A 16,656-nucleotide genomic window follows, 5' to 3' on the forward strand; every position below is an offset into this window, starting at 1 on the left:
AGCCAACAACTTATGCTTCTCTAAGTGAGATGGAAATACTGTTTCCATTGTCCTGGGACTCTTGTTAGGCTGTTTGAACAGGATTCAGTTTGGCACTGCTTTTTGCAGGCTGTTATTTCAGAGTACATTGTGTTTATGCTGGTTTAGTCTACTAATTTTCTACTAAATGAATTCATGGTTAGAACTAAAGTAGTTTACAGTAAGGGTCTGTGGCTAAAAATATCCTTGTGCAACATGGTCTGTATTTCTAATTATTGAGCTTGAGAGAAAATAATAAAGTAACATTGAATTCCAAGGTGTATTTGTATTTTTCAGAGCGTGGTGTTGTGTGGGAAGAAACTATTATTTTGCTTCCTGATAATGTTCACTATGTCTTTCTTTCGGCTACTATTCCAAATGCCCGGCAGTTTGCTGAATGGATTTGCCACTTACACAAACAGGTATTTTCTTTCCCTTTTTTGATGTTTTCCATATTTAAAATGTTACAAGTTGGCCTTACTATATATCCTGTACTTCGTTCCTGATGCTGCCTAGAATAAAGACATTTTAATGTGAAACTACTTTTTAAATCGAGCAAGCTTATCACAATCAACCGACTAATTTTTTTATAAGTGTGAATTTTCTGAGTCCCATCTCAAACCCAATACATCAAAATCTCTGGGAGTAGAGTCTTGGGTTTTGAAACCTTTAACTTTTAAATGCTCCCAAATTGATCATGATGACCTGCCAGGTTTGGAAACTATCTATTCATACAATGAACCATGAGTACACAGTAGAGAATTTTCTCTAAGACCTCGGTACTGGGAAAAAGCTGGGCATTTTCTGAGAGTGTGAGTTGATTGTTTTCATGTGAATGCAGACTTTTTACTGACTGTATTTTCTTTTTGTTTTTCTAGTCTAATTTTAGCAGCATTAAAGGACCTTATAACAAGCTTTTGTTCATGTGTACTAAATTTATTCTTGGTTTTATTTTTCTGCCCTTATTTTTCCCTTATACCAGAATGCTGAAAATTTATTTTTTATCCATTTATAAGCTCTCTAATGGCATTTTTGTAACATCATGTTGCTTCTGTAGGATAGAAACACAGTGGATCTTCTGGAGGAGTTAGATCAACCTGCTCTTTTAGTAAAGCTTTGAAAAGTCTCTGGGCTAGAAAAGTTCTATTTTACCTCAGGGAGCATTCTGTGTCACCATTACTGCTGCTACGGAGAAATTGAAGTCTTCTTTAATTATGGCATCACAGGTCTAGGGTATGGATCCAAGATCATATGGAAACTCAAATCATGTATTGATATTTATCCCTGATTAGGGAATTAGTAAAATTGAACAGATGGTAGTATAATTTGATAGACCTCATTTTTCCCCATTTTTCTCTTCCTGACTTAAGGGTTTTTTTAAAAAAACTTTTTTCTTTTTGAAATGTTGAATTCAAAAATTTGTCCCCTTAAGGTCTTTTAGATAGGTCATATACATGGTATTATTTTGAAGAAATAAAATATATGGTTAATTACTTTTCTTTGTTTTTACAGCCTTGTCATGTAATTTACACAGATTATCGGCCTACTCCATTACAGCACTACATTTTTCCAGCAGGGGGAGATGGTCTGCACCTTGTGGTTGATGAAAATGTAAGGGAGTAATTATAATTCTTATATCTATAATATCATACTTTGCTGTTTATAGCCATTTTTCTTTAAACTAGAGAAGAATGGCAGAGATCCGTTTTTTTTCTTAAGTAGTTTTGTGGTCCAGAGTTATTGTTGGTTTTTTGTGTATGTATTTTTATTTCAAAAATTATATTTAAGACTCGTATTTTTTAATGCATGAATTAGATTTCCTTCCTTTTCCAGTATTTTTTAAATGCCTTGAGAATAAGGGACTCTGGACATGTTTCAGATATCTTATGTTTTGCTTTTCCCAGTTATATTATTATATTAAATTATTTATTATTTGAGGAAGCTTTGTTTTGAGGTATGAAAAAATATTTGCATTATGATTAGATACTAAGTTACACAGAAAAATTTTGTGATTCCAGGGTGACTTCAGAGAGGATAATTTTAATACTGCGATGCAGGTACTTCGAGATGCTGGTGATTTGGCAAAAGGAGATCAGAAGGGGAGAAAAGGAGGAACAAAAGGTAATTTGGAACTTTGTTTTAAGAGAATTTTACATGTAAATTGTATTTTCAGATTACATTTTTTGGGGTTTTTTTATTTAACTTTTTCCCCCTCAGGGGACTGTATAAAGATCTAGATAGTGTATGATAAAATTGGGTGAATAAAGTTTTAATCTCTTTTTCCTCTATGACATTTACTGAGATATAGTTCATATACAATTCACCCATTAAAGTATACAATTCAACAGTTATTAGTCCATTCACAGAATTATGCAGCTGTCCCCACAGTTTTTTTATTGAGATACAATTCACGTATCATAGAAGTCACCATTTTTAAGAAGGGTACAATTAAGTGGATTTTAGTATATTCACAAAATTGTGCAACTACTATCTAATTCTAGAACATTTTCATTAACGCAATAAGAAACCCCATACCCATTAGCAGTCATTCTTCATTTACTCCCAACCTCTTCCCCACCACCCCTCAGCCTTAGGCAATCACTAATCTACTTTCTATTTCTATTTTCCTTTTCTAGACATTTCATATAAATGGAATCATGATATATGTGGTGTTTTGCAACTTAGCTTGTTTTCAAGATTCATCCATGTTATAGCATATATCAGTACTTCATTCTTTTCTATAGTCAAATAACATTCCATTGTATGATTTTACCACATTTTATTTATTCATTCTTCAGTTGATGAACAGTTAGGTTGTTTTCAACTTTTTGATTGTTGTGACTAATGCTGCTGTAAACATTTGTGTACTACAAGTTTTTGTGTGAACGTGTTTTCTTTTCTCATGAGAATATACCTAGTGCAATTGCTGAGTCATATGATAATTCTATGTTTAACCTTTTCAGTAACTGCCAAGTTATTTTCCAAAGTGTCTGCCCCATTATACATTGTCATCAGGAGGATATGAGGTATCCATTTCTTCCACGTCCTTGCCAGTACTTTAATGTAGCCTGTCTATTTGATTATGGTCATCCTAGTATGTATGAAGTCATATCTCAGTGTGGTTTTTATTTACATTTCTGTGTTGGCTAATGAAGATCCTGTACTTACTGGCCATTTGTTTATCTTTGGAGAAATATCTATTCAAATCCTTGGCCCATTCAAAAATTACAGTCTTTTTGTTGTTGAGTTGTAAGGATTCTTTTATACTCTAGATGCTAGACCTTTATTAGATATCTGATTTGTAAATATTTTTTTCCATTCTGTGAGTTAGAGTTATCTTTATTGTTGGTGTCTGTTGAAGTAACAAAAGTTTTAAATTTTGGTGAAATCCAGTTTATCAGGTTTTTTTTTTTTCTTTTGTGGCTTATGCTTTTGGTATCATATCTAAGAGTGCTTTGCCTAACCCAACATCATGAAGGTGTACTCCTATATATTTTTTAAGAGTTTTGTAGTTTAGATTTTACATTTAAGTCTTCAATCCATTTTGAGTTAATTTTTGGATATGGTTTATGTACCTTTTTTGCAGGACCATCAAATGTGTTCAAGATTGTGAAGATGATTATGGAAAGAAACTTTCAACCTGTAATTATTTTCAGTTTTAGTAAGAAAGATTGTGAAGCCTACGCACTTCAAATGACCAAATTAGATTTCAACACAGGTACTATATAATTTCAGTATAGTTTTAATGTTACGTGAAAATTAGCGTAAATATATTTCTGGTAAGACATTTTTGTGTATTGTTAGAATTTGCAGTTCACCTTACAGTTACAGCAGTAGTTACATCACATTTGTAAAAGCTTTAAGGCCCTCAATTTATCATTTCTTTTCCTTTCTTCTGTCTTCTTTTATTGGAAGGTAAGTATAATACATTGTTCTATATAAAACCCGAAGACCCCTAGTAAGAAATATTAGACTCATACCTTCTTATACTTCATTGCCATAGCTCTTTGGTTATTGTGGTTTTCTGTCTGATAACTTAAGGTTAGTCTCTTGGTCAGACTACCTTCTGTTATGTTTCATTCTTCTAGAAATCCAAACTGGGAAGACCTGCCCCTGTACCTAACTGTGGTATAATTTTTGAATAAAGTAAAATAACTTCTAGCAAATGAATATATTATTCTCATTTATTAACTGTAAATGTAACCATTTAAAAGTCACACAGCTAGATAGTAGCATAGCCTAGGCAAAAATTGCAGCATGCCAAATACCAACCCAGTTGTCATTCATTTCGTCCTTTTACATATCTGATCCTGTGCAGTGAGAAGTAAATAATATCTTCAGTCATGCAGAATCAAATTTCAGTTGTCTTGTTTTCTTTATCAAGGCACAGAACTAATCCCATGATTTTAAAGCTAATTTTTACTTTTCCATGGGTAAAAAATAACAAATGACAGATAACCCATATACCCTCCTAAAGCCAATAATATATATATTTTTTGACTGAGTGAATTGCTCTACTTAGAAATGTTTTCTTATAACTACCAGTGCTGTATGTGCTTGATGTTGCAGGGTTATATATTGATAAAGTCAACAAATACTTATTGACAAATAGTCACTTTATAAGAAGGCAGTGTAATGGTTAAGAGCATAGGCTTTGGAATTGCTGATGTAACGTTAATACCAATGCCCATTATTTGCTCAATGCCTTACTTTCCTTAATAGTGAGTAATAATAATCCCTGTGTCCTATAATTTTTTGACGTAAATATTGCATGTAGATACCTAGCGTAGTTACTGTTACTGCTTTTATAAGATAGTACTTTTTACTCGTGGACTAACTCTGCTAGATCTGTTTTGAAAGGCAATGAATTTTATTAAATAATTATGTAGAAAATTTGATCTACTTTACCTTCTGCCTATCTAAAATAATGAGTCTTTACTTTTACTCTTTATAGACTCTTATTCTTTGCAGTGTGTGAAATTTGTTATCACTGACTCATTTAGATACTTATATGCCCTTGGGTTTTCTCTCTTAGATGAAGAAAAGAAGATGGTTGAAGAAGTATTCAGTAACGCAATTGACTGCTTGTCAGATGAAGATAAAAAGCTCCCTCAGGTGTGTTTTATGTCATTAAGTAGACTGTGGCTATTAACAGATAGTGTATATTCACTTTGTATTTCCTGGATTTGTTACTATATTATATATTTCACTGTTTGCACACTGCAGTAAATATGTTGCATTGTGCACTGAAATGATACCTTGATTCTTATTTTGAACTTCTAAGAAGGTGACAAAAGGAAACATTTGCTGCCTTGAAGAAACTTTTCTCTGAAAGCTAGCATGATCTGGAAATTACTGCTTCTGTTCCTAATACTACAAAATTTTTAATGCTAATTTGAAGTCAGTGAATTTCTTAATTCATAAGGCTACCAAACAAAACAATAGAGCAAACCTACGTTTAATGAGAAATTTGGTTTCTACTTTGCTTTAATTAATTAAAGTGGTTTTTTCTTTTGACTATTAGAATTGCCTTAGGAGTTCTAAAATATACTGATGTCTTGTTGCCACTCCAGAGATTCTGATTTAATTGTCTGGTGTGTGTCCTGATCGTTAGAATATTTCAGAAACTCCCCTGGTTGTTCTAATGTGCATCCGAAACTGAGAACTAATGCTTTAGCCCAACCTAATACTATATGATAGTTTTATTTTGTGAAAAGAAAAATTGGAAGGTCATACTCTGCTTACAGATGTTTGCTTTGATTTGTGTGGGATTTATGATAAGACTGCAATTGCATGTTTCTTGGTATTTAAAATGGTATTTAATTTATGAAATCTTATTGTAATTTTTCTTTCCAGCTGAATTATTAGTATCTAAGGGCTGAGCCATGTCTTTATACATACTTGTTATCCTAGCACACTTCTAATAGTAAAATTTAATGGTATTTAATAGTGTTAATGAACTCTTCAGTAATTCATTTGTTTTTAGATAAAGTACATATTTATATTAAATATGCTTTATAGTTCTTTATTTTCTTTTGGTTTGAGTTGGCTAGTATTTTTTTTTTTTTTAATTTATTTAGTTTGGCTGCATTGGGTCTTCGTTGCTGTGCACAGGCCTTCTCTAGTTGTGCCGATCGGGGGCTACTCTTCATTGTGGTGCACGGGCTTCTCACTGCAGTGGCCTCTCTCGTTGTGGAGCATGGGCTCTAAGTACGCGGGCTCAGTAGTTGTGGCTCACGGGCTTTAGAGCACGGGCTCAGTAATTGTGGCTCACGGGCCCAGTTGCTCCGCGGCATGTGGGATCTTCCTGCACCAGAGCTCGAACCCGTGTCCCCTGCATTGGCAGCCGAATTCTTAACTACTGTGCCACCAGGGAACTCCTGGCTGGTATTTTTTAAGTTTATTTCATGCAGATGCAAACTTTGCTGTCATAACCTTTAATTTTTTTAGAGGAGATGAAGTAATGCTGGAAAATTTGAATGAGGAAGCAAAACATTTATCAAGTTTATTTAAACATGCCTTTCATATTAAAGCTAGGACAGAATTTTATTGTGTTTTAAGTTTAATTGTGGGAATATGGGTTTGCTTTCTAGTTTTTCTGGAAAAGTTATATAAAATTTCTTTAAACAGCATTCTTTCTTGATTACTGATTTTTCTTAATTTTGTTAGTTTCACATTTTAAAAGTTCTTTTCCTCACATCTTTTTAAAAATAAAATTGAATCCAATCATAGGTTGAACATGTACTTCCTCTCTTGAAGAGGGGCATTGGTATTCACCATGGTGGTTTACTTCCTATTTTGAAAGAAACTATAGAAATTCTCTTTTCTGAAGGATTGATAAAGGTATGATTTTATTTTATTTATTATGCCCTAAAATTGTGTTATGTGAGCAGTTTGAAAGTTATCAAGAACACTGTTTGTAGGCAACTTTTTTTAATTATTTAAGTAAGTCGAATGGAACGGCTTAGGTAATGAACTTATTTTTGTATACAGTGTTATACTTCATAAATTTTGGACTATAGGTAAAAGTCATTTGTTTCTTTTCCTAGTCTTAAAGTAAGAAATGGTATCATTACTGAATACAGTGTAGAATTTTCCAGAAGGTGCTGTTTAATTTTCAGACCTGAAGTTGATACTGTAAGTGGACTCCATTCTGTATACAGATTAAAAGGACTAGTTTAGAAAAGACAAGCAGAATTGCTGTTTACACTTATGAAAGAGTTTTTAGGATGTTCTCATTTAAACCAAAGAGAGTCTAATTTAATTTTTAATATTATGTTGATGTCTGTACCCAGTAATGGGATGTTGAAAATGGGAAACAACTCCAAAATATAGTTGTAAGCCTTTATATGATTCATAAATTATTTTATGTTTAAAAATCAGATTAGAGATTTGTCATGAGAACTTCAGCACTAACTAGGATATTTAAAAGAAATTTACTCACCCTGAAGACCATACTTGAGGTATTTTAGATAAAGAATTGGTCACTATTTGTACCTGGGTCCTGGTAAGGCCCTGTTGATGTCCTCATATAGATTGCATGTTTTGTTGAGACCCATTTTAAAGAATCTTTTAAGTGATACTTGTGGATTGTAGAATTCAAATAGAATAACTGTACATAAAGTGAAAAATTAAAGACCACCATTGCCTTTTACTTCCTAGAAATATCCACTAGGATACATACAAATAACATTTGATTTAATTTGTAAACAAAAGTGATTATATTCCCCACGTTATTCAGTTTCTTCATATGCATTGCTATTCATTCTTTCTAACAGATGAATAGCATTCTGTTAAGTTGATGAAATAAAGTGTTTTTATATTGTTGCCTATTGATGAAAATTTAGATTATTTAACAGTACTTCAGTGACTTAACTTGTACACATACCTTTGTGTGCTCTTTGGTAAAGTCTTAGATGTGAACATAAAGTGCCACTGATTTTGATCTCCCCTCAGATTTTAAAGGTGTCTCTAAAACCACTGCATCATCAATGAAGAAACCAGGAAATGAGACTGTGTTTAGAAAAATATTCTCCAGCCTAATAATGCTTTGTCCATTAGACCAGTAGTAGTCTCTCCAAGTTACCACCACTGGAGTTACAGAAAGAAAGACTATTTTCCCTGAATTAAAAAATTTCTGGGATCCAAGGGACATTAAATATTATAATATAAATTTAATATACATAATTATATGTAAATTTAATAATTTTGTATATAAAATACTGAAATACACCTCGGATAGCGTGTCTTATTTTTGTAAAATTTCATTAACTAATTTTTTAAATTAATGATTTATTTATACTTGAGTAATTTATTAACGAAACTAGTTTTTCAGTTTAAAATATGTGTTTAATTGTATACTTATTCATTTAGGCCTTATTTGCCACTGAGACTTTTGCTATGGGGATTAACATGCCAGCTAGAACTGTTTTATTTACAAACGCCCGAAAATTTGATGGGAAGGATTTCCGATGGGTAAGTAAAATAATTCATATATTGAAATAACTTTTAACTTCAGTTGTTTTACCTAAGATGATTTTGGCTCATGTAGTCTTTGAGATTTTCAGTTCTAAGTACTTTAAAATTTGTACCTGAGCTAATATGAGTAGTTCATCAAAGTTAAATTTCAGATCCTTTATATTTCTGTCCTTTAGCCAAAAACAAAAACCAAAAAGTAGGTGAAAGAGTTTAGTGATGAGGGATAAGTGTGCAAATGAGTCATGAATGCTTTAATGCATTTAAAATATGTCTAGAATTTTTATTTCTTCAAATTTTAAGTTATTTAAAGCACCTCTACTATAGTGGCTACAGTTGTAGCTCACTGTTTTACTCTTTAGGTTTAAAATAGAGATTTTTTTTTTTAACAGGTTTGCACATATGTCTTTCCTAAGGCAAAAGTTGGGATCATGAGTGAAATGGTGAATTGGAGTAAAAATAAATCCTTAATCCAGAAGGAAGTAATTGCTTCTTACCAAACTTAAACTATGGGCCTAGAGCTATGGTAGATACTGAGGATGCTAAATTTAAAACAAAACCAAACTAATCCCTACTGTGAAGAGACTTAGTGCAGGTGGAAGTTTATTTTATGGGCTCTGAGAAGTATGTATAGGAAGGATAGAACACAAGAAAAGAAGTTACTTGTATATAAGTGGTCATGGAGGCGTTATAGAGAAGGCCTCTATGTTTTGAGAAGGCCTCAAAGTTTTGAGAAGGCCTCAGAAACTTTCTGTAACTTGTGACTTTTTTAAGTCAAAAGAAGACTATTTCATGTAGAATATAATTTTTAATTGCAAAGTGGATAAAGTCTTCCATATGTTTTATATTTTAAGTTAATGTAAATTTTAAAATTCTTCATCATCAGTTTAAAATTACTTAATTCTTTGAATAAAACTGATGCTACAAGAAAATAAATAAATAAGTTTTTCGTGACTTTACCTGCTCCTTGGCATCCAGTGGACCCCAGGGAAGGGTATGTAGTAAAGTGGGTAATTGAATTTAAGAAAACAACCATTTCTTGATGATTCAAGATCCTAATTATGAAATCTAAAAATCATAATGTGTCAAAATGTAACAGTGCCCTTGAGTGCTGTTGAGATTTTATTGGACTGCCTTTTTGAAATTTCTTTTTTGATCTTTAAGGTTGGTCCCAGGTCGTTAGGTCTGTTTTTGATGCTATCAGTAATATGCCTTCTCGTAGCACAGTGGTTTGCAACTCTTCTTGAGTCAAACATTTTTTGAGAGTCCGAACATGCTGGACCCTTCCAACAGGAGAAAAGTACACATGTACTTACAGATAAAACTTTGCCCAGTGTTCAGGTGGTTCAATTTTACCCTGAAAGACTATGCATGGGAGACTTACTAACCTTTCTCCCTTAGGTGGTTCTTAGTGATGAATGGACTCTTCTGAATGCCAAGGACATACAGTGAGAAAATAGAAATTGTGCTTTTTGTATGTGTTGATTTTTACATTAATCTCATTTGGAAATTAAGAAAATTTGTTATGATCAAGACAGAATTGGTATTTAATAGAGTTTGGGTCATTGTTTGCTTTCTTAAACTTTCCTGTTTTCCAGAATATCTAGTTCAAAGATATTTTTTATGCCGGTGAATTAGCCAGTATTTCTCTATAGCTATTTGATCATTTTGGAGCTAAAATTTAGTTTTGCAACATTATTCTTAAGTGTTTTGCATTTTTGTCTTTTTACTTAAACTTTCCTAAAAGTTCATGTCTTTAATCTTGTTTGCTGTCTTGGAATGTGTAGCTTGTGCTTGTGAACTTTATGATAAGAATAATTTTAAGAATATGTTTTTCACCAGGTTTTCTCCTAAACTTTGCATTTTTAATTACGTTCATTCAGATTTCCTCTGGTGAATACATTCAGATGTCTGGTCGTGCTGGAAGGAGGGGAATGGATGACAGAGGAATTGTAATTCTTATGGTAGATGAAAAGATGAGCCCAACAATTGGAAAACAACTACTTAAGGTAACAAGTTAAGCTTCTGTGCCTTCACCAGGAATTTGAGAAACATACTTCAGGACCACATTGAAATTAAATGTGTCAGTTCAAATACCTCTCTGAGTAGATGAGTTAATTTACTAAACTGTCTGGGCTTAGGAAGGTGGAAGAGGGTAACTGCTCAAATTGCTGATACTTTGTACCCTACTTTCTGTTCTAATAGGAAAAGAGCAAGTCGTTCAGTGGAGGGGATGGAGATCTGCAGAGGGCAGAAATGTTTACTTTGCCCTCCAAATTTGAGATACCTCTATATCTGCCCACTCCACTGCACAAATCGCTTCTCACTTATCAGCGCAGGAAGTAGGGCAGATATTATCAGTATTGTGCACAGTTATCTTCCTATACCTTTGTAAGCCCAGATAGTTTCATGAATTAATTCTACAATCTACCATTCTAATTCATCCTGTTGAGAGATTATAATATCCCAATAATAAATTTATAAGCTTTATTTCAAATTAACCTGTTCATTTTGCTTGCTTAATATTTGTGTTTTGGATTGTCTAAGATTTTTGTTTTATTTTGAAGAGCTTCTCAAAGAAGTTTGACCTACCTGATTGCTTTCCTTCTCCTTCTCCATGTATTGATAGTAAGGAATTATTAAGCATATCCATAGAGAACACTATCAATAAGATAGGAAGCTTAACATGAATTAAAATATAAAATTAACTGCCAGCTGATTAGCTACTTAAAATAATCTTCAAAACATGTTAAGACATACATAGGTCAATATCTCTGAAATATACTGTGTTCAACTTCTAAGACTTAGGAACTGCATGGAGAATTTGAGATATGGTTGTAGGAAGCCTGGTAAGCTGAAGCAAAAATAGGTAAAGTTCTTTTTTTTTTTTTTTCTTTTAAATGTTTTTATATGAGTAAAGACAAAGCTTATCTGTACATATTCATAGTGATCATATGGTGTCTTATTTTCAGTTTTAAAGATTAACACTTGGAAACCCATCTTTAAGTGTCCATATAACTTTAGTTCTTTCTTTTAGGGAAATGGTCAAGACTGAAAATTTGTGTTAGTCTTTAAATTTTGTCGCATATAATAAACAGTATTTTTCTTACCTCGTACTCTGTGTATGGAAATAATCGAGTCAGGAGGTAATATTTTAATGGCAGCATCTGGTTCCTTTAGTACAGATTTTTTCATTCCATTTACTTGACATCTCTAGATTTGTTACCCTGTAAGTGTAAATTTCTATTGTCTTTCATTTCATTTAATAAAAGGGTTTTTAAATTTTATTGTGCAAAGAACATTTAAGATGAGATCTGCCCTCTTAATAAATTATTATGTGTAAAATATATTGTTGACTGTTGTATAGCAAATCTCTATTTATCTCACTTGACTGAAACTTGATACCCTTTAGTTAGTAACTTTCCAATTACTCCTCCTCTCAGTCTCTGACAACTACCATTCTACTCCTTAAATCCATGAATTTGACTATTTTAGATACCTCATATAAGAGGAATTATGCAGGATTTGTCTTTCTGTGACTGGCTTGTTTCATTTAGCATAATATCCTCAAAGTTCATCCATGTTACATATTGCAGAATTTTCTTCTTTAAGAGTAAATAGTATTCTGTGTAGTTACAGTCCTCCCTTGGTATTCTCAGGGGATTGGTTCCAAAACCCCCATGTATACTAAAACACCAAAATGAGAGGATGCTCATGTCTCTTACATAAACAGCAGAGTACTTGCTTATAACCTATGCACATCTTTCGTATACTTCAAATCATCTCTAGATTACTTATAGTATGGAATACAATGTAAACGCTATTTAAATAGCCATAAATACAGTGTATATAGTTGCCTGTGCTGCATGACACATTCAAGTTTTGCTTTTTGGAACTTTCTGCAATTTTTTTTCCCAAGGATTTTGCGAGCCACAGTTCATTGAATCCTCAGATAGGGAACCCGAAGACACTGGGGAACGGCTGTATAGCCATATTTTTTAGCATCAAATTGGGATACTGTAATACTGAAAGAAGAGACTATTAATAATTATATCAATATATCAGGTGTAAGTTGGGGTTGTCCTGGGGTCACTTGGATACAATGTTAAAATGCTATGTTGAGTTTAAGGTGATGGAGAATTCAGATAGGTGTATTCTACAGCAGTTTGAATATAGAAGCAGAGCTTGAGGTTGGAAATAAACATTTGCAATATTGAAGCCCCACATTTCTTAAAGGAGGTAATAGTAGAAAAGAAAAATAATAGAATAGTAAAAAGTTGGTCTGTTTGCAAAATTATGAAGTAGCTGAAGTTGTCTTTCATTCCTCTCTTCCCCAAGAATGTGATTTTCATACTAACTCCACATATCCCTTTGGCCCTATTTTCAAGGAAAGTGGATAAAAAATAAGGTTTTAGGGACTTACTAACTAACCCCCTAGGGTAAATGGCTCTTGATTTTTCAGGAGTTAAGGAATACCACCATTTGAGACTGTTAAAAGTTCTGCTCCTTCTCCTCATAAAATCACATATTCATACATTTATAATTCTGAATGCAATAAGGCTGGCTTATGAACCTCAATTTAAAAGCCTCTGAATACCCTAACAGTGTTTGTGTAGTTTGCTATGCCATTTAAAGATTTGCATGTTTTGTGACACTTGTAAATATTTCAGCATGTATCTCCCAAGAATTTGGTCATTCTCATTTGGGCACTACATAACAATTTTCAATCTTAGGAAGTATTTGCATTTAGAAAAAAGTATTCCTGGGCTTCCCTGGTGGTGCAGTGGTTAAGAATCCGCCTGCCAGTGCAGGGTACACAGGTTTGAACCCTGTTCCGGGAAGATCCCACATGCTTTGGCGCAACTAAGCCCGTGCGCCACAACTGCTGAGCCTGCGCTCTAGAGCCCGCGAGCCACAACTGCTGAAGCCCGTGCGCCTGCAACCCATGCTCCTCAACAAGAGAAGTCACCGCAATGAGAAGCCTGCTCACCACAACGAAGAGTGGCCCCCGATCCCCGCAACTAGAGAAAGCCCGCAAGCAGCAAGGAAGACCCAACGCAGCCAAAAAATATATATTAAAAAAAAAAAAAGGAAGGAAAGAGGGAGGGAGAGAGAAGAAAAGAAAAGAAAAGAGAAAGTATTCCTGAAGAAACACTGTAAGAAAAGTTTAGATCTCAAGGAAGTATTTTGGACATAAACCTTGTTGCAAATTAAGGTCACACTATTGTAACTAGCCCTTCTTTGGTAACAGCCACAATTAGGAGGAGAAAGAGGAATTACCAAAGTGTTGACAAAGACTGGTCTGTAAATTTTGGGGAAACATTTAGGCAGTTTTATGTCATTTCAGGAAGCTGAGAGTTTCAAAATAACTAATTTTTTCTGAATGTCATTTTGAAATAAATTTAGTGTGCTCTATTAGCATAGGCCAGGTTATACTGCAGTAACAAACCTAAATCCAGCAACTTAAAGGTTTCTCTTTACTTGTTCATTGCACGTTTACAAAAGAGACTATGCTTATTATTGTTTAGGGATTCAAGCTGATAGAGAAACCACCATCTTGAACATTAGCAGTCACTGTGCCAGCAGGGAAAATGTAGCTTTTCACACCAGCAGTTAAATATTTGACCAGGAAGTGATAACATCACTGAAACTTATTTGCCCTCCCCACTGAGGGCAAAATGTGTAATCCTGTCAAGTACCTAGAAGGCAGAGAGCTAAACATACTTGGCCAACAGTATTTTAACTGCTACTGTCCTAGTTGGTGTTTTTTTTCCCTCCTTCACTTTCCCAAAGATCAACTGTTTTATCACTTTGTATTGGTCATTTAAAGGAAAGAACTTAATACATTTCTGTAGTATTCCTTAGCGAAGACTAAACTGTTAAGCAGTTCAGGAGGTTAAAAATATTGTTATGAATTTATTTTTAAAATCTATAACATTGACATGTTTTTTTCTCTCAGGGCTCAGCTGATCCACTAAATAGTGCTTTCCATTTGACCTACAACATGGTCTTGAACTTACTACGAGTAGAAGAAATAAATCCTGAGTACATGTTGGAAAAATCCTTCTACCAGTTTCAGCATTATAGAGCAATTCCAGGAGTAGTAGAGAGTAAGTATAAAATTACCATAGCAGCCTCATTTAGCTAGGGTAGACCAAATAGCAAAATTACTGTGTCATTGACTGCTTTAGCCATTGGTTTTTTTCTGGTAAGCCAAATCATTGTAACCAACTAGAACATTTTAAAATAAAAGAAGACACTATCAGGACATAATTCTATGGTTAATTCAAATTTAATATAATTTATTGTTATAGACATATCACATGATAATTCATATTCATGAATAATGATATTCAAAATTAATATAATGCTTTCTAAAGTCAAAGAAGTAAGTGTTCTATTGTAACTGTGTTCAAGTAGAATTGTGTGTTGATCCTTATTCTAGAAGATCGTGGCTGATTATCATATAGAACTGATTAAAATCTAAAACAGAAGCAAAGATTTAAAATTCTGGTTTGGGTAAATCTTATAAAAGCAATGCATAGTTGTAAAGAAAAAAAAAACCCAAATTTTGCAAAAGATACAAAGGAAATTTAAGACCATTTGTAATCTCACACAGACAGCCACACAACCACTGCTAACACTTCATGGTTCTTCCATCATTTTTATTTTTCATACATATTTTTCATATTTTTTTCAGAGTCGGGATTAACAATGTTTTGCTAATAACAACGATGTTATTAGAGTTGATATCATTTGTTAAACATTTATCATATGGCTAACCTTGTGTTAAATGCTTTACATTAACTCACTGATTCTGGCTTTTTTAAATTTAACTTCAATTATTCTTTGAAAGTATGGTTTTTAATAACTGCATAATATTTTCATTTTATGAATGTACTATGATTTATTTAACAATAAAGGCAAATTTGAGATATCTTTCTATCGTGGATAGGATACTACCACTCAATTTTATGCACCTGAAAGTAAATGAAGTGTAATAATATACCTTAAAAAAATGAAAAGGCTTGGAACATCCAAGTAAGTTAAATTCTCATTTTTTTTTACCCTTACCTGGATGACATCATAATTATTTCCTCTTAATTTCTTTGGTCTTAATTAAGAGAGCTTCTTCATTACAAAATACAGAGCTGGAAGAAGCTTTGGCATCATTTTACAGGTGTAAAAAAATAAGGCATAAGAGAAGTTAAGTCTGTATATAAGGTTACACATTTGATTGATGGCAGGTTTGACTTGGACTCCAGTTCCTAACTAACCCATGCTGTTTTTATTAAAATGTGGGTCATCCCTTTTTAATATGACAAGAATAGATGTAGTAACTTCTCTGGCTGGAAAAAAGACAACAATGAAAAAAATTCTTGGGCTTCAGTGGCTCAGTGTTTGAGAGTCCGCCTGCCGATGCAGGGGACTCGGGTTCGTGTCCCGGTCTGGGAAGATCCCACATGCCACGGAGCGGCTGGGCCTGTGAGCCATGGCCACTGAGCCTGCGCGTCCGGAGCCTGTGCTCCGCAACAGGAGAGGCCACAACAGTGAGAGGCCCGCGTACGGCAAAAAAAAAAAAAAAAAACAAAATTCTTGAGCTGGCTGATATTAAGACTTACTTTTGGGCTTCCCTGGTGGCACAGTGGATAACAATCTGCCTGCCAATGCAGGGGACACAGGTTCGATACCTGGTCCGGGAAGATCCCACATGCCATGGAGCAACTAAACCCGTGCGCCACAACTACTGAGCCTGCACTCTAGAGCCCATGAGCCACAACTACTGAAGCCCACGTGCCTTGAGCCCATGCTTCGCAACAAGAGAAGCCACCACAATGAGAAGCCCGTGCACCGCAACAAAGAGTAGCCCCCGCTCGCCACAACTGGAGAAAGCCCGTGCACAGCAACAAAGACCCAACACAGCCTTAGATAGATAGATAGATAGATAGATAGATAGATAGATAGATAGATAGATAGGTAAATTTATATATAAAAAAAGATGTCAGATTTTTGATTTTTTTTTTTTTTTTTTTTGTGGTACACGGGGCTCTCCCTGTTGTGGCCTCTCCCGTTGCGGAGGAGCACAGGCTCCGGACGTGCAGGCCCAGCGGCCATGGCTCACAGGCCCAGCTGCTCCGCGGCATGTGGGATCTTCCCAGACTG

At 34.1% G+C, this 16,656-nt stretch overlaps 1 protein-coding gene across 2 annotated transcripts in view; it reads left to right on the forward strand.

The window, feature by feature from the left end:
- The window catches only part of MTREX (Mtr4 exosome RNA helicase), a 137,449-nt gene that overhangs the window by 50,564 nt on the left and 70,229 nt on the right, over window positions 1-16,656 (forward strand). For both annotated transcript variants that reach the window (XM_082650023.1, XM_082650024.1), the window contains 9 exons: window positions 316-440; window positions 1,531-1,629; window positions 2,037-2,139; window positions 3,605-3,736; window positions 5,054-5,133; window positions 6,751-6,861; window positions 8,392-8,493; window positions 10,377-10,502; window positions 14,453-14,603. In XM_082650023.1, coding sequence (XP_082506149.1) covers window positions 316-440; window positions 1,531-1,629; window positions 2,037-2,139; window positions 3,605-3,736; window positions 5,054-5,133; window positions 6,751-6,861; window positions 8,392-8,493; window positions 10,377-10,502; window positions 14,453-14,603 — 1,029 coding nt within the window. The remainder of the gene's footprint in view (window positions 1-315; window positions 441-1,530; window positions 1,630-2,036; window positions 2,140-3,604; window positions 3,737-5,053; window positions 5,134-6,750; window positions 6,862-8,391; window positions 8,494-10,376; window positions 10,503-14,452; window positions 14,604-16,656) is intronic.

Source organism: Grampus griseus, assembly GCF_964374135.1.
Source record: "Grampus griseus genome assembly, chromosome: 3".
Lineage (NCBI taxonomy): Eukaryota > Metazoa > Chordata > Mammalia > Artiodactyla > Delphinidae > Grampus > Grampus griseus.